General features: G+C 46.8%; 1 protein-coding gene and 1 non-coding gene across 8 annotated transcripts in view; both read left to right on the top strand.

The window, feature by feature from the left end:
• Positions 1 to 26455, top strand: part of RNFT2 (ring finger protein, transmembrane 2) — a 112961-nt gene that overhangs the window by 31799 nt on the left and 54707 nt on the right. For 5 of the 7 annotated variants that reach the window (XM_045366039.3, XM_045366037.3, XM_074007967.1 and 2 more), the window contains exons 6-7: positions 2924 to 3024; positions 14440 to 14593. In XM_045366039.3, coding sequence (XP_045221974.1) covers positions 2924 to 3024; positions 14440 to 14593 — 255 coding nt within the window. Of the gene's footprint in view, positions 1 to 2923; positions 3025 to 3349; positions 4777 to 5490; positions 5627 to 14439; positions 14594 to 26455 lie in introns of those variants that run through there. The other 2 variants (XM_074007970.1, XM_074007969.1) reach the window with 2 other exon arrangements.
• On the top strand, positions 17348 to 17451 carry LOC123567721 (U6 spliceosomal RNA). Its single transcript, XR_006690828.2, has one exon. It is a non-coding gene; the product is annotated as a U6 spliceosomal RNA (small nuclear RNA).

The following is a 26455-nucleotide window of genomic DNA, read 5'->3' on the forward strand; positions in this document are numbered from 1 at the left end:
CCAGAGGAAAAGAAGTCATTATACGAGAAAAATACTTGCTCACGCATGTTTATAGCAGCACAGTTCACAATTTCAAAAATGTAGAACCAGCCCAAATGCCCATCAATCAATGTGTAGGTAAAGAAACTGGTATATGTATATGAAGGAATACTACTCAGCCATAAAAAGGAATGAATTAATTGAATTAGCAGCAACCTGGATGGGATTGGAGATTATTATTCTAAGTAAAGTAACTCAGGAATGAAAAAATAAACCTTGTATGTTCTCACTGATAAGTGGTAGCTAAGCTGTGAGGATACAAAGGCATAAGAATGATACAGTGGACTTTGGGGACTCTAGGGGAAAGGGTGGGAAGGGGGTGAGGGATAAAAGACTACAAGTTGGGTTCAGCGTATACTGCCCAGGTGATGGGTGTGTGAAAATCTCGCAAATCACTGCTGAAGAACTTATTCATGTAATACCACCTGTTCACCAAAAACCTATGGAACTAATTTTTTTGTTTTTAAGGCTGTGCTTTCTCCTGCACAGGTGATCCCATAATAATCACCAGCTTCACTGACCCTTCTATAACATCATCTGCTTTCTCAAAAACACTTGGGCCTCCATGCAGGATGGAGGACAACCCAGTCTCCATTTGCATGTGAGCACATTGAGGTTCGGAGTTGGGGACAGAGTCAGAGGTCGTTCCTGACCCTTAGTCTCTTCTTTATGCAAACTCCTTTCTGCTGCTGTTAAAACAGTAGGAGGGGCCAGGGACAGTGGCTTACGCCTATAATCCCAGCACTTTGGCAGGCTGAGGCAGGTAGATCACCTGAGTTCAGGAGTTCGAGACCAACCTGGCCAACATGGTGAAACCCCATCTCTACTAAAAATACAAAAATTATCTGGGCATGGTGGTGGGTGCCTGTAATCCAGTCACTTGGGAGGCTGAGGCAGGAGAACCACTTGAACCCAGGAGGCAGAGATTGCATTGAGCCGAGATTGCACCATTGCACTCCGGGCTGGGCAACAAGAGCGAAACTCCATCTCAAAAACAAACAAAAACAGTAGGAGGCAGCTTTGGGGGCTAGGTCTCTCTCAAATGCAGTAACATCCAAGTGGCACCTTTACTTAAATTTTAGGAGCTGAGAGGATCTCTGTATCAATGGACGGGCCTCCAGGGGTCCTTGATCCTCATGAAGACACAGGTGACACTTTGCCTGTGTGTGCATATGTTCCATAAGAGCAGGTCCACATGGCCCTTAGTAAGCGTAGGCATCTCAGCTTATTAGGAGAAAACTACCTCCTTTGTCCTTCAGATTCTGTCTTCCCAGAACATTGCTAATTCCCTCTTCCTATTCCACCTTTGGTTTGGATTCATAGAGAATTAAACTGGAATCTATTATTTATTGGAGTAAAAAGAGCTACCGGGTGGATTAATCACATTGATAAGAGCAGTTGGTTGGTTGGAGGTGGTTTCTAGCGTCATTAACCTTGACCGCTCCTGGAATAATGGGTGGATGGAGATGCATTTGTTTCGTCCACTCTCTGGAAATGTGCGTCGTAACAGTGCGTGGGGCACCGAGCTGTGTCTGGAGACAGTGTGTATGAGCATTTACCGAAACCACAGGGAAGGTTGCACTGGGAAAGTTATGACCTCATCTTATTCCAGCAATGTAGCCATTCCAGTCCAAGAAAAGACATGAGCTGTTGAGAATTAACAGCAGAGGGGTCTGCCTGTGTGTCCCAGGGTACATAGGCAGGAACATGCCCCTCTTTGCATCTCCTTCAGACATTTCCTAGGATTGCTCTAAGGCTGTGAAACTGCTGGGAAATAGCAAACTGAGGATTTCCAATTTGTCTTCCTGGGGACTAGACAGGAACGAGGCTGAAGAAGGAGAAATGGGGCTGGATTGTGAAGGGCTTTGAGAATTAGATGTATAAGTTTGAATTTAATTCTACACTGTGGTGCTCCATGGAACGGTCAGTCCAGGGCAGTGGGCTAGAGGTCTGTCCTAGAAAAAGTGAAAGCAGAAATTTGCAACCTCTAGATCCGAATCTTCTGCTGGGTTATAAACTCTTAATAATCAGTCCTATTGCTTAGCAAGCTTCAAATATGAATCTGTACCAGACTGAATGTTTGCATTTAAAAATGTGACTTTTGCCTGTAATTCCAGTGTTTTGGGAGCCCAAGGCAGGAGGATCACTTGAGGTGAGGAGTTCAGGACTAGCCTGAGCCAAATAGCAAGATTCTGTCTCTACAAAAAAAATTTTTTTTTTAATTAGCCAGGTATAGTGACACCTGCCTGTGGTGCTAGCTTCTCAGGAGGCTGAGGCAGGAGGATCACTTGAGCCCAGGAGTTCAAGGTTACAGTGAGCTATGATCACCCTACTGTACTCCAGCCTAGGCAACAGAAAAAAAATTAAAATTAAAAATTTGATTTAATTTTTAACAACAACTCCATTTTCAAATGAAGACCCATGCCCTTGAGGTTTCTTAACCTCTCTGTGCTTTAGTTCTTAACAGCATTTTATGTACTTTGATTCTTACAACTCTTTAAGGTAGATACTAAGATAAACCCATTTTACAGATGAGGAAAGGGAAACTGAAAGAGTTGAAATAACTTGCCTGGAGTTGGACAGCTCCCACACAGGATTTGACCAGGGATTTGAATGTGTGCCATCCAGCTCTAGTCTGCTGTGAACCACGTTGCTCTCTTGCCTTTCTAGATAGTTTTTCAAGCAGATGTCCACCATTCTGCCACCTTCTCCGTGACCACCGCTTGGGTCTCAGTGGAATGGAAAGGTTCCAATGCCCTTCCCTTCACCTTCAGCACCACTTCCTTCAAAACGTTGACAAAGTGAAAAGCTGCCAGTCAGGGTACATTCTGGAAGGTTCTGCCACATCCACCTTTGATATCACAGATGTCTTGCTTTGTCTTAGGAGAAGAGGTCGGTACTGGTCATCTTGTGGATCTTGGCCTTTCTGGCGGGGAACACCCTCTATGTGCTTTATACATTCAGCTCCCAGCAGCTGTACAACAGGTGAGCATGGGAATCCAACCCCCACGGTGGTAGAGTGGGGCGCTTGGCTGGGCTTGGGGCATGTACCCTTTCACTTGAGAATTGAGGCACAAGCTCTGTGTCATGTTATAAATTCCAAATTCCACCCTGCTATTACTCCTCATGCATATCTAAACCAGCACTCAATAATAGAAATTCAAGGTAAGCCACATAGGTAAATTAACATCTTCTAGTTACGGAAAACTAAACAGAAACAGGTGGAATCAATTATAATAATTGATTTTATTTAACCCAGTATATCAAAAATATTTGGGTTTTGTTTGTTTGTTTGTTTGTTTTGAGACAGGATCTCACTGCATCACCCAGACTGGCAGTAGTGTGATCACGGCTCACTGGAGCCTCGACCTCCCTGGGCTCAGGTGATCCTCCCACCTCAGCCTCCCAAGTAACTGGTACTACTGGTGCATGCCACCACACCTGGCTAATTTTTATAGTTTTTGTAGAGACGGAATTTCCCTTTGTTGCCCAGGCTGGTCTCGGACCTCTGAGCTCAAGCAATCCACCTGCCTTGGCCTCCCAAAGTGCTGGGATCATTACAGGCATGGGCCACCGCACCTGGCCCCAAAAGATTGTCATTTCAACATGCAATCAATATAAAAATTATAAATGAGATATTTTACATTTTTTTTTTTTTGAGACAGAGTCTCACTCTGTTGCCCAGGCTGGAGTGCAGTGGCGCGATCTTAGCTCACTGCAATCTCAGGTTTAAGCAGTTCTCCTGCCTCAGCCTCCTGAGTAGCTGGGATCACAGGCACGTGCCACCACGCCTAGTGAATTTTTGTATTTTTAGTAGAGACAGGGTTTCACTGTATTGGTCAAGCTGGTCTCAAACTCCTGACCTCGTGATCCGCCCGCCTCGGCCTCCCAGAGTGCTGGGATTACAGGCGTGAGCCACTGCGCCTGGTTTTACATTCTTTTTTCACATTAAGTCTTTGTAATCTGGTATCTTACACATACAGCTTATGTCAGTTCCAACCAACCACATTTCGAGTATTCAAAATGGTTAGTGATCAGTGTATGAATAGTGCAGGTCTGGAATATTTCTGGAAGGACAACCAAGAAACTGGAAATAATAATTGCCTCTTGGTGGGCACTGGAGATCAGAAACCTACTTTGCGCAGTTTGGCCTTTTTTTATTTTTATTTTTTTGAGATGGAGTTTCACTCTGTTGCCCAGGCTGGGGTGCAGTGGTGCAATCCCGGCTCACTGCAACCTCTGCCTCCCAGGTTCAAGTGATTCTCCTGTCTCAGCCTCTTAAGTAGCCAGGATTACAGGTGCCTGCCACCACACCCAGCTAATTTTTGTATTTTTCGTAGAGATGGGGTTTCACCATGTTGGCCAGGCTGGTCTCGAACTCCTGACCTGAGGTGATCCGTCGACCTCGGCCTCCCAAAGTGCTGGGATTACAGGCGTGAGCCACCGCGCCTGGCCCAGTTTGGCCTTTTATATTACAGTCATGTGTCACGTAATGATGTTTCCATCAACGATGGACCATATAGACAGCAGTGGTCCCATAAGGTTATAATGGAGCTGGAAAATTCTATTGCCTAGTGATACTACAGCCGTCATAATGCTGTAGCACAGTGCCTTACGTATTTGTGTTGATGCTGGGGTAAACCTATTGTCCTGCCAGTCATATAAAAGAAGAGTGCATGCAATTTATGTACAGTACCTAATGCTTGATAATGATAATAAAAGACTATGTTACTGGTTTATATGTTTACTATACTTTTCATTGTCATTTTCTTTTCTTTTTCTCTTTTTTTTTTGAAACCGAGTTTTGCTCTTATCGCCCAGGCTGCAGTGGCACGATCTCGGCTCATTGCAACCGCCATCTCCCAGGTTCAAGTGATTCTCCTGCCTCAGCCTCCCAAATAACTGGGATTACAGGCATTCACCACCATGCCTGGTTAATTTTTGTATTTTTAGTAGAGACAGGATTTCGCCATGTTGGCCAGGCTGGTCTCAAGCTCCTGATCTCAGGTGATCTACCTGCCTCAACCTCCCAAAGTGCTGAGATTACAGGCGTGAGCCACAGTGCCCGGCCCATTGTCATTTTAGAGTGCACTTTTTCTACTTATAAAACATAAAAGTTGGCTGGGCATGGTGGCTCACACCTGCAATCCCAGCACTTTGAGAGGCCAAGGTGGGCAGATCATGAGGTCAGGAGTTCAAGACCAGCCTGGCCAAGATGGTGAAACCCCCATCTGTACTAAAAATACAAAACTTAGCCGGGCGTGGCGTCGGACGCCTGTAATCCCAGCTACTCGGGAGGCTAAGCCAGAGAATTGCTTGAACCCGGGAGGCAGAGGTTGCAGTGAGTCGTGATTGCGCCACTGCACTCCAGACAGAGAGAGACTGTGTCTCAGAGTTAACTATAAGGCAGCCTTAGGCAGTGCCTTTCAGAAGAATTCATTGCCGTCATAGGAGATGACAGCGCCATGGATGTTATTGCCCCTGAAGATCTTCCAGTGGGACAAGATGTGGAGGTGGAAGACAGTGATATTGATGATTGACCCCATTTAGGGTGAGGCTAAGGTGTATGTTTGTGTCTTAAGTTTTAACAAAAAATTTTAAAAATTGGAAAAACCTAATAGAATAAGGATATAAAGAAATAAAATATTTTTGTACAGCTGTACAATCTGTTTTAAGCTAAGTGTTATTATAAAATAGTCAAAAAATAAAAACAGTGTACAAAGTAAAAATGTTACAGTAAGCTAAGGTCAATTTATGATTGAAGAAATAAACATTTTAAAATAAATGTAACGGCCGGGCATGGTGGCTCATGCCTGTAATCCCAGCACTTCAGGAGGCCAAGGCAGGTAGATCATTTGAGGTCAGGAGTTTGAGACCAGCCTGGCCAACATGGTGAAACACCGTCTTTACTTAAAAAAATACCAAAATTAGCCAGGTGTGGTGTCAGGAGCCTATAATCCCAGCTACTTGGGAGGCTGAGGCAGGAGAATCATTTGAACCCGGGAGGTGGAGGCTACAGTAAGCCAAGATCATGCCACTGCATCCAGTCTGGGTGATAGAATGAGACTCTATCTCAAAATAAAATAAAATAAAAGTAGTGTAGCCTACATGTACAGTGTCTGTAAATTCTACAGCAGTGTATAGTCATGTCTTAGGCCTTCACATTCATTCACTACTCTTTCATTGACTCACCCAGAGCAACTCCCAGTCCCGCAAGCTCCAGTGATAGTAAGTGTCCTATATGGGTGTACCTTTTTCCATCCTTTATACGGTATTTTTACTGTGCCCTTTCTGTTTAGATATACAAATACCATTGTGTTATAATTGCCTATAGTGTTCAGTACAGTAACATGTTATATAGGTTTGTAACCTAAGAGTAATAGGCTATATCATAGAGCCTAGATGTAGTAGGCTATGCTATCTAGTTTTGTGTAAGTCAACTCTATGGTGTTCACACAAGGACCAAATCACCTAAGAATGTGTTTCTCAGAACAGTGTCCCAGTCACTAAGCGATATATGACTGTATTTTATTTTTTCCCCCATCTGATGAATGTAAGAGCTTTTAAAAGTGATTTTAATGTATGTATGTCCTTTTTCTTTGTTTTTTCCTTTTTTTTTTTTTTTTTTTTTTTTTTTTCTGAGACAAGGTCTTGCTCTGTCACCCAGGCTGGAGTGCAGTGGGTGGATCATACTTACTGAAACCTCAACCTCCCAGCCTCAAGCAATCTTCCCACCTTAGACTCCCAAGTAGCTGAGACTTCAGGCACATGATACCATGCTCAGCTAATTTTTTTTATTTTTAGTAGAGATGGGGTTTCTCCATGTTGCCCAGGCTGGTCTTGAACTCCTTGCCTCAAGTGATCCACCCATCTCAGCCTTCCAAATGGCTCATAGGTGTGAGCCTTTGTGACTGGCTTTTTCTTTTTTCATTCATTCGTTAACTGATTCATTTATGCCTGTACTTTTTTTAAAAAGTCCTTAAAGATACTCACTAGAACAGAGGTTGGCAGACTACAGCCATTCACCCATTTTGATTAGTAACATTTTGCTAAAACACAGCTACACCCATCCATTTACGTATCGTTTATGAGTTCATCTGTGTTCCGGCAGAGTTGAACAGTTATGGCAGAGACCATATAGCTTACAAAGCCAAAACTATTTACTGTCTGTTTTTAAAGGAAAAGCTTGCTGACTCCTGGCCTAAAAAATATTAACAGTGGTCCTCTAGATGTTACATATGTGGATAGGCCAGGTGCGTTGGCACACGCCTGTAATCCCAGCACTTTGGGAGGTCGAGATGGGCAGATACTTTGAACCCAGGAGTTCGAGACCAGCCTGGGCAACATGGTGAAACCCCATCTCTACAACAAATGCAAATATTAGCCGGGCATGGTGGCGTGCACCTATAGTCCCAGTTACCCTGGAGACGAGGGTGGGAGGATCACATGAGCCCAGGAGGTCAAGGCTGCAGTGAGCCATAATCGCACCACTGCATTCCAACCTGGGTGACAGAGTGAGATCCTATCGTTAAAAAAAAAAAAAAAAGTACGTGTGTGAGCAATTTTATTTTTTTCTTTAGAATTATCTGTATTTAAAATTTTTTTTTAATGGACACTTTTTTTTACATAGTAATAGCAGTGCTTTTTAAATAATGTTAAGTGATAAAAATGTCTACCCCATCTGGGTTGAGCTGTACAGAGACAAGGTAACAGGGCTCCTTGCTCCGACACCCCAAATACATGTCCCATGATGTGGGCATCCTCTTCTGTGACATTGACTCACAGTTCTATGCAGTGTGGTGCGGCAAGTGGGGAGGGAGAGCACAGGAAATTGAATGGATTACTGAGCCCCGACTTATCAGCTTCCTTAAAATATCCCTGTCACCCTGACAGCCCATTCTGGGCTCATTGCAAGCTCCGCCTCCCGGGTTCACGCCATTCTCCAGCCTCAGCCTCCCAAGTAGCTGGGACTACAGGCGCCTGCTGCCATGCCCGGTTAATTTTTCTATTTTTAGTAGAGACGGGGTTTCATCATGTTAGCCAGGATGATCTCGCTCTCCTGACCTTGTGATCCTCCCGCCTCGGCCTCCCAAAGTGCTGGGATTACAGGCGTGAGCCACCGCACCTGGCCGGAAATTCTTTTGAAACAAGACGCTTCCTCCACAAATCTGCCAGCGTAAATGAAGCAGGCAGAATCTCACTCACTCCCGTGGACATCTCAAATGGTCAACAGTTTCTCTCCTGAGTTCCTTCAGGGCTGCTTGCCAGCCTCCAATTCTTTTTTAGTGAGTTTGTTTCCCCTGGTGCCTATACGTTGCTGTCCATAGTTGCTGCCCCATCAATATTTGTCAAATAAATGAATAGCTCAGATTTTTTAAAATTTATTTTTATTTATTTATTTATTTATTTATTTTTGAGACACAGCCTTTCTCTATTGCCCTAGCTGGAATGTAGTGGTGCCAACATGGCTCACTGCAGCCTTGAACTCCTGGGCTCAAGCAATCCTCCCACCTCAGCCTCCCAAAGTGCTGGGAATACTGGCATGGGCCACCACACCTGGTCACAATTTTTAAAGTTACTTATAATTCAAAAGTAATTTATTTTTAATTGTGAAAATTGGAAAACCCATTTAAAAAGGACCAAAACCACATCCAATTCTGTCACCTAACAGCAACTCTGCTACCATTTTTCTCTACATATTTATACCTATTTGTTGTGGAAATTGTAGCATGCAGAACATGCCATTGTACAACTCTTTCATTTACCAGCATATCACTTTAATACACAATAAATGTCAATAAATGCAAGGAGCATTTCTTTATTTATTTTGAGACGGAGTCTTTTTTTTTTTTTTTTTTTTTTTTTTGAGACGGAGTCTCGCTCTGTCGCCCAAGCTGGAGTGCAGTGGCCAGATCTCAGCTCACTGCAAGCTCCGCCTCCCAGGTTTACGCCATTCTCCTGCCTCAGCCTCCCGAGTAGCTGGGACTACAGGCGCCTGCCACCTCGCCCGGCTAGTTTTTTGTATTTTTTAGTAGAGACGGGGTTTCACCGTGTTAGCCAGGATGGTCTTGATCTCCTGACCTCGTGATCCGCCCGTCTCGGCCTCCCAAAGTGCTGGGATTACAGGCTTGAGCCACCGCGCCCGGCCTGAGATGGAGTCTTGCTCTGTCGCCCAGGCTGGAGTGCAGTGGCACAATCTTAGCTCACTGTAACCTCCATCTCCTGGGTTCAAGTGATTTTCCTGCCTCAGCCTCCTGAGTAGCTGGGATTACAGGCAAACGTCACTACACTTGACTGATTTTTTTTTTTTTTCTTGAGACAGAGTCTTGCTCTGTCGCCAGGCTGGAGTGCGGTGGCACGATCTTGGCTCACTGCAACTTCTCCCTTCTGGGTTCAAGCGATTCTGCTGCCTCAGCCTCCCAGGTAGCTAGGACTACAGACACATGCTACCACACCCAGCTAATTTTTGTATTTTTAGTAGAGACAAGGTTTCACCAAGTTGGCAAGGATGGTCTCGATCTCTTGACCTTGTGACCCGCCTTGGCCTCCCAAAGTGCTGGGATTATAGGTGTGAGCCACCGCGCCCGGCCAATTTTTTGTAATTTTAATAGAGACAGGGTTTCACCATGTTGGTCAGGCTGGTCTCAAACTCCTGACCTCAGGTGATCTGCCTGCCTTGGCCTCTCAAAGTGTTGGGAGCCACCATGCCCAGCTGCAGGTAGCATCTATTGACACTTCCTGTGTATGTGCCTAGGACTATATTAAGAAAGCATATCAACTAAGGGCCCTTTGGGTTACCAGCTTAAGCAAACAGGGAATTCTTCCAGGCATTGCTCCATGCAGGGACTCAAGCAATCCTAGGAAAACCAAACAACAAGGCCCGAGAAAGGGCAGGGACCAGGAACTTCCTGGAATTTGATGTTCAGTTCTTGGCATGACTTAGCCGTTCACTGGCAGTCTCTGTTTCTCCTTCAAAATTAAAGAGAGCGCGCCTCTGATTGGCTTTTCATGCGCCAGGGGGGCTGGGTTGCAGAGTCCAGTGGGGATGTGGATGCTTTCCCTGAGGATGGCAGTGGTGAGCACATCTCAGAATAGAGTCACAGGCTTAGCAGATGCCCTAAATGCAACTACTTGGAAGAATCTGTAGAGGCTGTAAGGGTGCTGGAAATCACATCTCTACATCAGACACAAAATTGTGTAAGTCCCAGACTTGGAGATTTCACAAACTAGTAAAGCGACCCACATCAAAGTCCAGGGGGTTACCATGTAGATATCAGCTTGCTTTTTGCAACTAAAAACATATTTTAAAAATGATCATCACGTAATAGCCAGAAGGTAGAAGCAAGCCAGTGACCCAGTGTCTATTGGCAGATGAATGGATAAACACCCTGTGGTATGTGCATACAGTGGAATATTATTCAGCCTGAAATAGAAAGGAAATTCTGACACATGCTGCAACATGGATGAACCTTGAGGACATTTTGTGAATTGAAATAAGCCAGATACAAAAGAACGTTAGGTGTATGATTGCATGAAGTACCTAAAGTAGTCAAATTTATAGACAGGAGAATGGCAGTTGCCAGGGACTGTGGGGAGAAGGGAATGTGGAGTTACTGCTAATGGATACAGAGTCTCAGTTTTGCAAGATGAAAAGAGGTCTGTGGTTAGATGGTGGTGATGATTATGCAACAATGTGAATGTACTTAGCATCATTGAACTGTGCACGTAAAAATGGTTAAGACGGTACATTTAATGTTCTGTGTGTTTTACCACAATTAGAAAAAAAGATCATCTACCACTGACATCATTTCATAAAAGAATGATTATTTTAACACCAAAGAATTAATTAGGAAAGAAAAATAATCCTGTAATTGGAATACATTTGGCTTCATTTTTTAAAAAGTATTTGGAGATCACTGCATAAGTGAATGTTATCAGAACGTGACTGCTGTTTGTGGAAACTATCAGAGCTGCCAGAATTGAGGGAAGATTCTTTTGTGGATGGTTGGGGGTAGGGTTGGCCAGAGGACCTCTAGGACAGGGTTGAAACTCAAATCGGGCTTTCAGATCACATCCATCTGTTTAGAAAATGAACTTTGAGGACTGTGTGGTTTCGCCACTTTCTGAGGCCACCCATAAAAGCAATTTGAGGAGCAGTTCCGAGGCGTCAACACAGATCTCGTACCCTGCATTCAGTGCATGGTCTAGAATGTCAAGGTCCTGGTGGAGGGTGGAGGAGGTGGAGTTTCCCAGAACCTTGGATGAATTTCCAGCTCATGCCATTTTCTGGGTATGATCATATTCCCAGGCTCAGACCTCTGTGCCCCCATCAAAGCAGGCTGAGTCAAACTGGCGCACAGGAAGAGAGAGAGAGAGAAGCTTAAGAGAGGAGCAGCAGGCTGGGCGCGGTGGCTCACACCTGTAATCCCAGAACTTTGGGAGGCTGAGGTGGGTGGATCACCTGAGGTCAGGAGTTCGAACCAGCCTGGCCAAAAGGGTAAAACCCCATCTCTACTAAAAATACAAAATTAGCCAGGTGTGGTGGCGCACACCTTTAATCCCAGCTACTTGGGAGGCTGAGGCAGGAAAGTCGCTTGAACTGGGGAGGTGGAGGTTGCAGTGAGCCGAGATTGCACCATTGCACTCCAGCCTGGGCAACAAGAGCGACGAGAAATCCCATGGAGACAGGGTGGGGATGTGGGAGGGTCACTGAAGGTGTTGTGAGTGACTTGTCAGTAATTTTGCCCTCCTCAAAATAACCCAGACCAACCCATTCTTAGGATGCTAGAATAGGGGCCTCATTTTGCACCCTTTTCCGCCAGCCCAGCTGAGTATTTCCAAAGCATATAGAAAGCATCCATTCTGTGCTGAGTGCACTTCTCCCTGCTTTGGAGGAGGCTGATGGGATTCAGTCTGGCCCTTGCCCAGAGCCTGTAATCCGGCAGGAAGAAAGGAGAGGGACCAGCGTGGGTTGAGTACTGGTTCCAATCTAAGCTCCACATTCAACCCGAGATGCTGCAGGAAGGTGACTCCACCTCTTAGTGTCCCGGTGTCCTCAGCTCAAAATGGGATATATATATATATATGTGTGTGTGTTTGTTTTTTTGTTTTTTTTTTTTTTGAGAAGGAGTCTCACTCTATCGCCCACGCTGGAGTGCAGTGGCATGATCTCGGCTCACTGCAACCTCTGCTTCAGCCTTCTGAGTTGCTGAGACTACAGGCATGCACCACCATGCTCAGCTAATTTTTATTTTTTTAATAGAGACAGGGTTTCACCATGTTGGCCAGTCTCGAACTCCTGACAAGTGATCCACCTGCCTCTGCCTCCCAAACTGCTGGGATTACAGTCGTGAGCCACCGCGCCCAGCCTCAAAATGGGATATTCACAGTACCTACTTCATAGAGTCTTTGGGAAGACAAGATGAGTTAAGATATGTAAAATGCACAGAGCAGGGCTGCATGACATCTAAAGCCAGGATATTTTAGCCACTATTACAAAGAACATTCCCCTCTTGGGGGGTGTTGGAGAGCAGTGCCACTCAAAGTATGGTCTGTTCACCAGTGCCAGTTTGAGAACTGCTTGTTGTCTGTCTCCAACAAGTTAAGTTCAGAAACTGAACATGAGGTTTCACTTATCTGGTCATGGACAGGTTTACACTACTCAGCTGTAGAGTATGGATGGAGAACTTTAACTGCAGCCAGGATGTCTGGGTTCCAGGCCACCTCTGTCCCTTAATATTTTCAGGATCTTCCACATATTACTTTACCTTTCTGTGCCTCAGTTTCCTCATCTGCAAAATGGGGTGGATAAAAGTACCTGCCTCATAGTATTACTATCGTCATCACTGCTGCCCCGCAAGGTCTGTAATCTGTCCATTATCTCATCAAATCCTGCCAATGACACCATAAGGCAGGGAACAATTCCCATTTTATTCATGAGAACACTGAGGCTTACAGAGATAACTTTATTTGCCCAGGGTCCAATAAATGGAGAAGCCTGGATTCCAGTTCAAGTCTGTCTGATACCAACGCCTTTATGCTTATGTAGTGTGACTTTGGGCAGCTGACGTCACCTCTCCAAGCCTCAGCGCCTTATTTATAAACTGGAGATAAGCAACACTCACTGCACGGGACAGTCGTGAGGATCAGTGAGCAAAGAGCTTAGCACAGTTCCTGGCACATCAGTTTCCCTCCCTCCTTCATAGTATTGGCCTGCCTTCCTAATTTCCTCTCCCTGCCTTCCCTCCCTCTCTTCCTCCTCCTTTCTTTTCTTCCCTCGTTCCTTCCTTCCTTCCTTTTGCCTCCTCTTATAAAGCCTGTTGTGGACCCACAAAACTAGAGGGCACTGTTATGGTTGGGTTTGTCCCCACCAAAACTCATGTTGAAATTTGATCCCCAGTGGTGTTGGGAGATGGGGCCTAGCAGAAGGTGTTTGGGTCACGGGTATGGATCCTCCATGAGTGGTTTGGTGCCATTTTCATGATAGTGAGTGAGTTCTTGCTCTGGTGAAACTGGGTTAGTCTCATGGGAATGGATTAGTTCCTGTGAGGGTGGGTTCTTATAAAGCCAGGATGCCCCTGGGGTTTGTCTGCTTCCCCTTTGGCCTTCTCCTTCATGTTATGATGCACCAGAAAAATAACCCTCACCAGAAGCTAGTGCCATGCCCTTGAACTTCCCAGCCTGTAGAACCCTGGGCTAAATAAAACTCTTTCCTCTGGCTGACAACAGTGGCTCATGCCTGTATCTCAGCACTTTGGAAGGCTGAGGTGGGGGGATCACTTGAAGTCAGGAGTTTGAGACCAGCCTGGCCAACATGGCAAAACCCCGTCTCTACTAAAAATACAAAAAATTAGTCAGCTGAGTTGGCAGATGCCTGTAGTCCCAGCTACTTGGGAGGCTGAGGCGGGAGAATCACTTGAACCCAGGAGATGGAGGTTGCAGTGAGCCGAGATCACACCACTGCACTCCATCCAGCCTGGGAGACAGAGCAAGACACCATCTCAAAAACAAACAAACAAACAAAACCACCTCTTTCCTCTACAAATTACCCAGCCTAAGGTATTCTGTTATAGCAACACACAAAAAAGGACTAAAACAGGGACCTTAATGAAACTCCAATATGGCCATTTAACTCTCAAGGGAACTAAGACTCAGAGAGGTTAAAAGATCCATGTGAGGTCACAGCAGGTGAGTAGCAGATTCAGGAAAAGAACACAGACGTCTGACTCCCAGTTCAGTGCTCTTTCTATAGGTGATACTTCAGGAAAAGGACACAGACGTCTGACTCCCAGTTCAGTGCTTTTTCTACAGGTGATACTTAGAAGGCTCCTGAGTGAGTAGAAGGAGCTGCTGAGGCCTGGCCCTAAGGGAACCTTCTGACCCTCTGAATCCTTCCCCCAGCCTCATATTCCTGAAGCCCAACCTGGAGACACTGGACTTCTTTGACCTGCTGTGGATCGTGGGGATCGCAGACTTTGTTCTAAAGTACATCACCATCGCCCTCAAGTGCCTCATCGTGGCCCTGCCCAAGATCATCCTGGCCGTCAAGTCCAAGGTAGGCACTGGCTGCAACCATCAGGTAACCCCAGTCACATGGATCACACAGAGGATTCAGAGTGCCTTCTGAGGAGGAAAGAATGGATGAGAGTGGACTGATGTCAGCACATAAAATAAAGAGAGCCTGAGCTCATAGCTCCTGTCACCCACCTCTTCTAATTCCATGAAGCTGAGCATGGCTCTTTGTCATCACCACCTTGTCACACCTCTACTTTCCAAGTGCATTTCCTAAGTTAGGTTGTTCACAGCTACCCCTGATGCAATTTTCATCCACATTTCACCTGAGAGAGGGAAAAAAAAGCATGTTAGCATGCTCTGGGTCCTGCTTCTCCCAGGGAAGGAGAGCCCTAATAGGTTTTGACTATTTGTGGCTTCCAGGAGCTAATTTTATAGAGGGGACTGAGGCTCGGAAGGAAAGATCTCCATGATTGATTAGTGATGTCTGCCACAGACCCTGGAGTGGGTGGTGAGGACAATGATGCTTTGCAGTGTATCACAGAGAAAGGCCTCCAGGCAGGTGTTGGAATGAAGAGGCCTTGGGGAGTAGACTTTGGATTTCAGAGGACTGAGCAGGGCTCAGACAAGGTATCACCTATAGGACATAGCGATTGCCAGTGGCTCTGTAAGGTGACCCAAAGGGAATGTGGACTGAAGCAGATGGACTAAAGAATGTTTAAAGTCTCCTGCTTTCCATTATGTAAAAACAGCCATCTTTCAAGTTCAGAAAGCTGAGACATGTCCCAGGCATTGCTTGACAGCAGAGCAGCTTGGAAGTGACCATCGATCTTGAGTGGCAACTAACCCAACCCATGACCCCAATCTTTGGGCCCGTTTTGGTCCTCCCACCTTTCATGTCCACTCCCTTCCTCCACTGTGTGATTTAACACGGTGGTCCCCAACCTTTTTAGCACCAGGAACCGGTTTCATGGAAGACAGGTTTTCCACGGATCAGGGTGGGGATGGTTTCGGGATGAAACTGTTCCACCTCAGATCATCAGGCACTGGATTCTCGTAAGGAGCATGCAACCTAGATCATCCCTCGCATGTGCAGTTCACGATAGGGTTCGCACTCCCAGGAGAATCGACTGCTGCAGCTGATCTGATGGGAGGTGGAGCTCGGGTGGTAATGCTTGATCACCCACTGCTCACCTCCTGCTGTGCGCCTGGTTCCTAACAGGCCACAGTCTAGTACCAGTCATCAGCCCCGGGATTGGGGACCCCTGATTTATCTAGTTGAGCCAAAATCCTAGGCTGCTGAGGTTTTCTTAGACGAAGCCACAGCTCTGGTACCCAAAAGGCAGTGCTAGGAAATGCAAAATGGCATAAAGACAAAAAAAAAAAAGAAATGTGGAGAAGAAAGGCCAGAGGGGAAACAACAGGCCTAGGAAAGTCCTCAGATGCCTCCCGTTTACCCTCCCCAAGACCATGATGACCAGGACCTTTTGCCCACTGAGCTCGTGCAGGGTTCCAGGTCAGCACCACGCACTTGACACTGGAAAGCAGCATGGCCTGATGGCTATGCCCATGGACTCTGGCATCAGACACATCTGTGTTCAGATCCCAGCCATGCGCCTCTCCAGCTGTGTGACTTTGGGCAGGTGACAAAAACCTAGTTTCCTCATCTGTCAACTGAGAATAACAATAGCACCTTCCTCCAAAGTACTCCGTTTGTAAGAACTATTGGTTGTGGGAAATACAGAGTGCTTTGCTCCACACTCTGCACATGGTAATTGCTCAATGAGTGATTCACAATCCCTGTGTTGTCTAATCTTCATGACTGCCAGCTCTGCACTGATTAGCTGTGCAATCTTGTTTGAATGACTTAGCCTCAGTGCCCTCATCTGTAAAATGGGGTAATAGTTTTTCAGCTAAATGACTTCCTCTGATCGTTTCAGCTACACTCTCCATCTTTCTCACCCTGCTGTCTGCCCAGGGGGCTGACCTGCATGAACTATGGGCTCCTGTGCCCATCAGCTTCCAGTTGGGTTCAGCCGATGGAGAGAGAGGCAGAGGTATTTACTCCCCCAGCATGTTAGTCTCCTGTGGCTGCTGTGACAAATTGCTACAAACTTAGCAGTTTAAAGCAACATTAATTTATTATCGTTCTGGAGGTTAGGAGTCCAAAATGGGTTTTACTGGGGCAAAAATGAAGGTGTTGGCAGGGCTGTGTTCTTCCTCCATCTTCCAAATCAGTGATGTCAGGTTGAGCGTTCTCTCCTCTCTCCTCTCTCCTCTCTCCCTCCATGCCACACCTCTGCCTTCATTGTTGCATCTCCTGATTCTTACCCTCCTGCCTTCCTCTTATAAGGACCCTGTGATGACACTGGCCCTACCCAAATAATCTAGGCTCATCTCCCATCCTTAATCACATCAGCAAAGTCTCTTTTGCCACATAAGGTAGCATTCACAGGTTCTAGGGATTAAGGTGTGGACATCAGCTGGGCGCGTTGACTCACGCCTGTAATCCTAGCACTTTGGGGGGAAGAGGTGGGCGGATTGCCTGAGCTCAGGAGTTCAAAACCAGCCTGGGCAACATGGCAAAACCCGGTCTCTACTAAATATACAAAAAAAAATTAGCTGGGTGTGGCAGCATGCACCTGTAGTCCTAGTTATTCGGGAGGCTGAGGCAGGAGAATTGCTTAAACCCAGGAGGCAAAGGTTGCAGTGAGCCGAGATCGTACCACTGCACTCCAGCCTGAGCAACAAAGCGAGACTCCATCTCCAAAGAAAAAAAAAACAAGATGTGGACATCATGCCCACTTCAGCAGCACATATGCTAAAATTGGAATGACACAGAGATTAGCATGGCCCCTATGCAAGGATGACACACAAATTCATGAAGCATGCTATATTTTTTTTAATCAAAAAAAAAAAAAAAAATTGGGCCGAGTGTGGTGGCTCAATGGCTTACACCTATAATCCCAGCACTTTCGGAGGCTGAGTCAGGAAGATCGCTTGAGACCAGCCTGGGCAAGACCAACCTGCTGGTGAAACCCCGTCTCTACTAAAAATTTAAAAAATTAGCTTAGTGTGGTGACACATGCCTGCGGTCCCAGCTATTTGGGAGCCCAAGGTGGGAGGATCGCTTGAGGCCAGGAGTTCCAGACTGCAGTGAACCATGATCATGCCACTGCACTCCAGCCTGGGCAACAGAGTGAGATTCTGTCTCTTAAAAAAAAAAAAAAAAAAGTAAATAAAAATAAAATAATTTTCTAAAAGATATGGACATTTTTGGGTGGGCGCAGCATTCCGCTCCCTGCCACACCTGGTTTCCTCCCTTCCGGGTTACCATGGGTGAGTGATATTCCTCGTACTTCACACCCAGTAACCCACTGAATCTCTACAACATCCCTGGGAAGCGGGCACTGTTATTCCTACCACCCGCTTTCTCACATGTCGAAAATAAGTCTGAACACACAGTTCTTATCACAGGCAGCTCCTCCAGACAGCTTTCTATCTAGGTCTGGTGACTGTGCCCTCCCTCTACCCTTCTGGACTAGACCACCTCTTGTGGGTTTCCACAAACCCTGCCCACACCTTTGTAAATAGCACAGGTATTAAACTCTTCAGTTACCTGATTTTAGTATGCCAGGACCCTACTCACTCTACCATGAGACTTCCCTCATGGCGTCAATGGAGTTTATGAATATTTAGGGCTGGCCTGGCTCATTGTAAGTGTTCAATACATGTTGGCTACCAGGGTGATGCTTTTAAATCACTGCTATGCCCCTCTTTCCTCCTACTACTGCTACTAGCACCCTACCCTTCAGGATATACACACTTATCCTCATTTTACAGACAAAGACATTGAGGCCCAGAGATCCCCCGATAGACACTTGTCAGAACCAGGATTTGAACTCATGTCTGCCTTATGTCAATCCCAAGGGTCTCTCCCAGCTGTCTGACCTCTGAGAATCCTAGCCAGGATTGTTTCCATAGGCTTTGTGTGCCCCTACACTGGCTTCGTGTTCTTGGGCTGGGAACCCCAGGGGGAAGCTTCTGGTTGGCCCCCTCCTTGAAACATCTGCTCCGGCCTCACTCCCTTGTTAGATATGACAGGTCTGGCCAGTGAAGGTCTGAGAGCTACACTGCCAGCTTCCTGGGTACCACATACATTGACCAGGAATGGGCTGCAGCCATCAGCTGCCTCGTCAAGGTGGACCAGCTCCTGCAACGGCATAGGTTGCAGCCACCTGCAGGCACAAGGCACATCATCCTCACTTGAGCAGTAACACCCCTCCCTGCGCCCAGCTACAGCCAAGCTCTGACCCCAGGAACCCAGGATGAGGAGGAGCCTGGACTAAAGCCAGTATTGAGAAATGGCAATGTCTTCCACTTTTCCTTAGCACCTGTCAGCTGCTGGGAAATTGTTGGCTCTCCACAGCCAGCCAGGTCAGACAGAGGGGCAGTACAGGCAGAGCCCACAGAGTGGCCTGTGCTAAGTGACACTTGAGAACAGATTGTCACCAATGGATCATTTTTCTGCCTGTTCTAATTAGGACCAGGAATAACAACTGTAATAGCAAACTCTTAGAGGCCGCTTAACTGTGTACTGGCCTCTGTCCCAAGTACTTTACATGTACAAACTCATTGAGTCATGACCACATCCCTGTGAACAGGATCCTGTTATTACTGCCATCCCATTTTCACAGATGTAGAAACTACAGGCCGGGCATGGTGGCTCACACCTGTAATCCCAGCACTTTGGGAGGCCGAGGTGGGCAGATCACGAGGTCAGGAGATCGAGACCATCTGGCTAACACACAGTGAAACCCCATCTCTACTAAAAAAAATACAAAAAAATTAGCCAGGCGTGGTGGCGGGCACCTGTAGTCCCAGCTACTTGAGAGGCTGAGGCAGGAGAATCGCTTGAATCAGGGAGGCGGAGCTTGCAGTGAGATGACATCACACCACTACACTCCAGCCTGGGCGACAGAGCGAAACTGGAAAAAAAAAAAAGAAAGAAACTACAGCACAGAGAGGTTCAGTGACTTGCCCAAGGCCACACAGCTAGAAGCTGAAGAGTAAAGTCAGACTACCAGGCAGTCAGGCCCCTGAGTCTGAGCTTTTAGTCTCTCTGCTGTGGTCAGAACAGAGGTGCTGTCCAGTTACTGCAAAGAGTGGGATATTGTACAGATTCACTTCTATAAGTAGACTCAGAGCTGAGAGTGCAAAGCTAGACCAAGGCTTCCTAGCATTCTCCCTGGCTGTCACTACAGGGAGATCTGTGGTCTGCAGCATGCACTGCATGTGTCCTGTCCTCTTACAATTCCCCAGTTCAGCTCCTGGGAAAAGGTCTGACTGGCCCAGGTCATTTTGTGTGCCAGCTATTTCATAGGTCAGCAGCTGGCCAATGAATGGGTGCACATGGTCACGTGCCTACCCCTTGTCCAATCAGCTGTTGCCAAGGGGGAGGCAGTGTCAGCTGGTATGAAAAAACATGGCTGCCTTTCAGATGGGGCCTGGGTTGAGCCAGGCAAAGCAATGAGTCATAGTAGACCCATTTTCAAGAAGGAACTCAGGATCTTCCCCAGAGCCTGGGCCTCTTCTCATTGTTCTAGATCTCAGAGTATAGCACTTCCCTCCACCCCACATTGTTTACATCAATAACCTGGAAAGGACCTCTGACTCTTCCTCTCTCTTCCTTGCTTCTTCCAGTCAGCAACCAAGTTCTGTTCATTTTACCTCCTCAATGACGTGGGAGCCCATCCTCCTTCTATATCTCCACCGTCACCACCCTAGTGCTCACCACCATGAGACCAAAGTAGTCTCCTTCTGTGTGTCCACTCCAACCCCCTCCACTTCATTCTTTTCCCTGCCAGCAGAACAGGATTCTAAAAGAAAATTAATCTGATTATCCATCCTCTCCTATCACTTCCCCTCACCTCCGCCCAACTTAAACCCTCCAGGGACTGCCCTTGTGCTCAGGACAAAGACCAAGCTCCACAGGCGCGGCTACAAAGCCTACCCAGGCTGCCTCTGCCCCTGCCACCAGCATCACGCCCTGCCACTCCTTGGCTCCCCCTCTGTTTCTTCCCTCTGCCCTCCTCCCTCCTGTCTCGGCCTCTTTCGCATGCCCTTCAGACCCCCAGAGATGCTCCTTCTCCAATGGATCCTTGAGGCTTCAGTTCAAAAGTCTCTTTTATATCACCCTAAGTACTGTTCTTTCATAGCATTTCTGATTACCTACTTGTGTGTGTGTGTGGCGGGGGGGGGGTTGTTTGTTTTGTTTCGTTTCGTTTGAGACAAGGTCTTGCTCTGTTTCCCAGGCTGGAGTACAGAGGCGCAATCACAGTTCACTGCAGCCTCAACCTCCCGGGCTCAAGCGATCCTCCCAGCTCAGCCTCCTGAGTAGCTGGGACTGCTCAGTGCACCACCACACCTGGCTAATTTTTTTGTTCTTCTTGGGGGTGGAGTCTCACTTTGTTGCCCAGGCTAGTCTTGAACTGGGCTCAAGTGATTTTCCTGCTTCAGCCTCCCAAAGTACTTGCGTGATTATTACATTCGTTCCTGCCTCCTCACTATTTGAAAAGTCTGTTTGGCCCACCAGTGTATCTGTAAGACCCGACCCAGCATTGGGCACTGGGCAGAGCTCTGTAAATGGCGAGTAAGTGAAATGGCAGAGAAACTGAAGTTAGCTCCATCCTGCCCTGTGCCTTCTGGTTTATTTTCAGCAGGTGAAAATAAAACAGGAAAGCCAGGCATTGTGGCTCACGCCTGTAATCCCAGCACTTTGGGAGGCCAAGATGGGTGGATTGCTTGAGCTCGCAAGTTCAAGACAAACCTGGGCAGCACAGTGAAATCCCGTCTCTACAAAAAATACAAAAAATATTGGCCGAGTGTGGTGTACATGACTGTGGTCCCAGCTACTCAGGAGGCTGAGGTGGGAGGATCGCTTGAGCCCAGGAGGCAGAGGGTGCAGTGAGCTGAGATTGTGCCACTGCACTCCAGCCTGGGCGACAGAGCCAGCCTCTCAGTATTCTTCTGACGTAGGTGCTAGTTACTTTTATCAATGGTTGAGGAAATGGGGGTTACGAGATCAGGTAGTTCTTTTTGTTGTTGTTGTTGAGATAGAGTTTCACTCTTGTCCCCCAGACCGGAGTGCAATGGCGCGACCTCTGCTCACTGTAACCTGCGCCTCCCAGGTTCAAGGGATTCTCCTGCCTCAGCCTCCCAAAGTGCTGGGATTACAGCCATGAGCCACCACACCCAGCCCAGATCAGGTAGTTCTTATAATCACGCAGCTGCTCGGTGGTGGGGTCAGGATGACAGCGCAGGTCTTTACAACTTCAAGACTCCAGCTCTACCTCACCACCCTAGTGCTCTACCTCAAAGGAGTGGGTTTGGGACAAGATAAGGAAGGCACTTGAGGCTGACTCATCACCTGGTGCCTTCTGGGTTCTGTCTAGATTCTTTCTCATAGTCCAACTCTTCCAAGGCTCTCAATACCCCTGTGAGATACAACTCACTGTCACCTCTTTCTAGATGAAAAACTATTAGTTTCCTGTGGTTGCAGTAACAAAATACCAGAAAATTGGTGGCTTGAAATAAGGGAAAGCGTTGTTCTCTCACAGTTCTGGAAGCCAGAAATCCAAAATCAGTGTCACTGAGCCAAAATCAAGGTGTCAGCGGGGCTGCATTCCCTCCAGAGGCTCAAGGGGAGAATCTGATCCTTGCCTCTTCGGACTTCTGGTGGCTCCTGGTGTCCTTGGCTTGTGGCTGTGTCACTCCAGTCTCTGCCCCCATGGCCACATGGTCTTCTCCTCTTCTGTGAATGATGCCTGTCTCTGCCTCTCTCTTATAAGGATACATGTAACGGTATTTTGGGCCCAGCTGGATAAGGCAGGGCAACCTCCCCATGCCTATATCCTTAATCACATCTGCAAAGACATGATTATTTTCTAAATAATGTCACATTCACAGCTTCCAGGTATCCTTGAGTGGCCATTATTTCCTTTACTATACTGAGGCTGAAAGAGAGGTGAGATAATTTGTCCAAAAAACACCCGGTTGCTCAGTTATAGGATCAAAATGAAAACTCAAGTCTTCCAACTCCCAAGCCCGTGGCTACTTCTGAGAACCAGGACACCATCTGCCAGATCGGCCAGGTGCTGGAGGGCCTGGGCCATTCCTAACCTGCAATTTTACAGCTGTGGTGCCTTGAGCAAGTCGCTTAATGTGAGCATTTTCCTCCTGCAGAAAATTGAGATATTAACAGTAGCGTTCTTTAGATACTGCAAAGGTAAAAAGACTTGGCAGGGCACAGTGGCTCACACCTGTAATCCCTGCTTTGGGAGGCCAAAGTGAGAGGGTTGCTTGAGGTCAGGAGTTTGAGAGTAGCCTGGGCAACACAGCAAGACGCCACCTTTATAACAAAAATAAAAATAAAAATCAATTAGCTGGGCATGGTGGCATGCGCCTGTAATCCCAGCCACTTGAGAAGCTGAAGTGGGAGGATCACTTGAGCCCAGGAGTTGAGGTTGCAGTGAGCCATGATCACGTCACTACACTCAGCCTGGGCAATAGAGGGAGATGTTGTCTCTCTAAAAACAACAACAAACAAACAAACAAAACAGAAAAGAAAAAAGATATAATGTGTGTATGAAGAGTTATCACCTAGAGAGGAGGCAGGTAAGGCTTTGTGGACCATCACGGGTCCCACCCCCTGTCTGGCATACTTACTCATCCCTCTCCCTCTTTCACTCCCTTACTCTGTTTTTCATGCTCCAGACAGACCCTACCTCTTTTGCTTCTCTTTTTTTTTTTTTTTTGAGATGGAGTTTCACTCTTCTTGCCCAGGCTGGAGTGCAGTGGCACAATCTCGGCTCACTACAACCTCCGCCTCCCGGGTTCAAGTGATTCTCCTGCCTCAGCCTCCGGAGAAGCTGGGATTACAGGCATGTGCCACCACACCTGGCTAATTTTGTATTTTTAGTAGAGACGGTGTTTCTCCATGTTGGTCAGGCTGGTCTCGAACTCCCGACCTCAGGTGATCCGCCTGCCTTGGCCTCCCAAAGTGCTGGGATCACAGGCGTGAGCCACTGCGCCTGGCCTCTTTTGCTTCTTTATGCTCATTAACTCGCCCCATTCTGCAGCATCCCTATGTGGTAGATGCTGTTCTTATCCCATTTTCCAGATAAGAAAATTGAGGCACTGAGACATTAAGAAACGAACCTACAATCTTCTAGAGTGGGCTGCTTTCTCCCCTGTCTCTCACTTGCACCTACTGATTCATCTGCCTCAAAAAGCCTTCCCTCCTTCTCATGTCTTCATAACTCCTGTTCTCTCTGCAGATCACTGCCTCTTAGAAGCCTTCCCTGCCTCTTCAGGCTAGGGATGGTTCTCCCACGAGGACTCCTACAGCACCCCATACTTCCCCTATTCTAGCACCCACCACTCTGACTGTAATTGTTCATTTAAATGTCTGCCTTCTCTGCTTAATTGTAACCTCTGTGACAGCAGGAAATGAATGCATCCAGTTTGTTTGTTGATGGATCACCAGTATCTGCTGTGTATTCAGAAGCGTTCATTGTATGTATGTAAGTATGTATACATGTGTGTTTGAGTGGGTAGATGGACAGGTGAATGGATATATAGGTAGGTAGATAGATGAATTAGATGACCATCTGGGAAGTTTGGTGGATGGATGGATAGGTGGATGGATGGATAGATGGATGGATGGATGGGAGGAGAGTGGATGGATGAATGGGTGGGTGGATGGATAAATGGGAGGAGAGGGATGGATGGATGGATGGATGGATGGATGGATGGATGGATGGATAAATGGGAGGAGAGTAGATGGATGGATGGATGGGTGGATGGGTAAATGGGAGGAGAGTAGATGGATGGATAGATGGGTAAATGGGAGGAGAGTGGGTGGATGGATGGGTAAATGGAAGGAGAGTGGATGGGTGGATGGGTAAATGGGAGGAGAGTGAGTAGATGGACAGATGGGTGGATGGGTAAATGGTAGGAGAGTGATGGGTGGATGGATGGTGGATGGATGGATGGGAGGAGAGTGGATGGATGGATGGTGGATGGATGGGTGGATGGATGGATGAATGGATGGATGGATGGATGGATAAATGGGAGGAGAGTAGATGGATGGGTGGATGGGTAAATGGGAGGAGAGTGGATGGATGGGTAAATGGAAGGAGAGTGGATGGGTGGATGGGTAAATGGGAGGAGAATGAGTGGATGGATAGATGGGTGGATGGGTAAATGATAGGAGAGTGATGGGTAGATAGATGGTGGATGGATGAATGGGAGGAGAGTGGATGGATGGATGGTGGGTGGATGGATGGATGGATGGATAGATGAATGGATAAATGCAAGTAGGGTGGATGGATAGATAGTCTAATCTGTTGTAATAACTCACTACCTCCTCTTACAGCAACAGCGAGAGCTTGGATTTCATTTTCAGCTCAGTTCAAACCTCTTACATTTGGTAGGTGTCAAAACACTTCTTTCACGAAGACACAAAAACCTATAAGCAAAGTAGTACTCACTTCCCTGTGCTAGAAAAGACCATATAGGGCCTTTGAAAGAAATCTGGCAGCCACACTTATAATAATAAACATGGCTAAATATTGCTGAGCATTTATTATGAGGCAGTGTGTTAAGCAAAGCCATTTGTTCAAGAAAGATTTACTGAACGCCAGCTACATGCTCCACTCTGTTCTAAACTCTGAGGATACATCAGTGAACCCGTAAATAGAAACCCCTGTATTCCTGGAGTTTTTATCCTCCTAAAGACATTGTCTCAGTTGATCTTAACAGTCCCAGGAGGGTAGATGCTTTTGATATCTCTTTTCACAGAGAGGAAACTGAGTTAAATAACTTGCAAAGGAGTGCAAGCCTTGCAGTAACAACACAGATAACAGCGGGAACAGCCAGTGTGGGGCCAGCCTTTCACGTGGGCAGGCAGGGCTCTAATTCATTTCCATCTGACGTCAGCCTCGTGAGGGAAATACTGTTGTCTTGACTTTTGTTTTCTTATTGAGATACAATTCACGTAACATAAAATTCACCATCAGGCTGGGCGCAGTGGCTCATGCCTGTAGCCCCAGCACTTTGGGAGGCCAAGTTGGGCGGATCTGTTGAGCCCAGGAGTTCAACACCAGCTTGGGCAATATGGCAAAACCTGGTCTCTACCAAAATACAAAGATTTAGCCAAACATGGTGGCACTCACCTGTAGTCCCAGCTACTCGGGAGGCTGAAGTGGGACCATCACTTAAGCCTATAAGGTTAATTCTGCTGCAGTGAGCCCTGATGGCAGCTCTGCACTCCAGTCTAGGCAACAGAGGGAGACCCTGTCTCAAAAAAATAAAATAATAAAAATAAACCATTAATCATTTTAGAGTATGCCATTCAGTGGCGTTTAGTACATTCACAGTGTTGTACAACCACCACCTCTGTCTAGTTCCAAGACATTCTCACCACCCCAGAAGGAAACCTTGTCCCCGCTAAGCAGTCACATTCCTTTCCCGCTTCCCGCAAGCTCCTGGCAACCGCCAGTCTGCTTTTCATCTGTATGGATTTGCCTCTGCTGGACATTTTGTATAAGTGGAATAATACACTATGCGGTCTTTTGTGTCTGGCTTCTCTCATGCCATGCTATGTTTTCGAGGTTCATCCATGTCGTAGCATGTATCAGCACTTCATTTCTTCTTTTTCTTTTTTGAGACAGAGTCTCACTGTGTTGCCCAGGCTTTAGTGGACTGTCATGATCTTGGCTTACTGTAACCTCTGCCTCCTGGGTTCAAGCAATTCTCCTGCCTCAGCCCCCCCGAAGTAGTTGGGATTACAGGCGGGCGCCACCAGGCCTGGCTAATGTTTGTATCTTAGACAGACGGGGTT

The sequence above is a fragment of the Macaca fascicularis genome, chromosome 11 (genome assembly GCF_037993035.2).
Source record: "Macaca fascicularis isolate 582-1 chromosome 11, T2T-MFA8v1.1".
In the NCBI taxonomy this organism is placed as follows: Eukaryota; Metazoa; Chordata; class Mammalia; order Primates; family Cercopithecidae; genus Macaca; species Macaca fascicularis.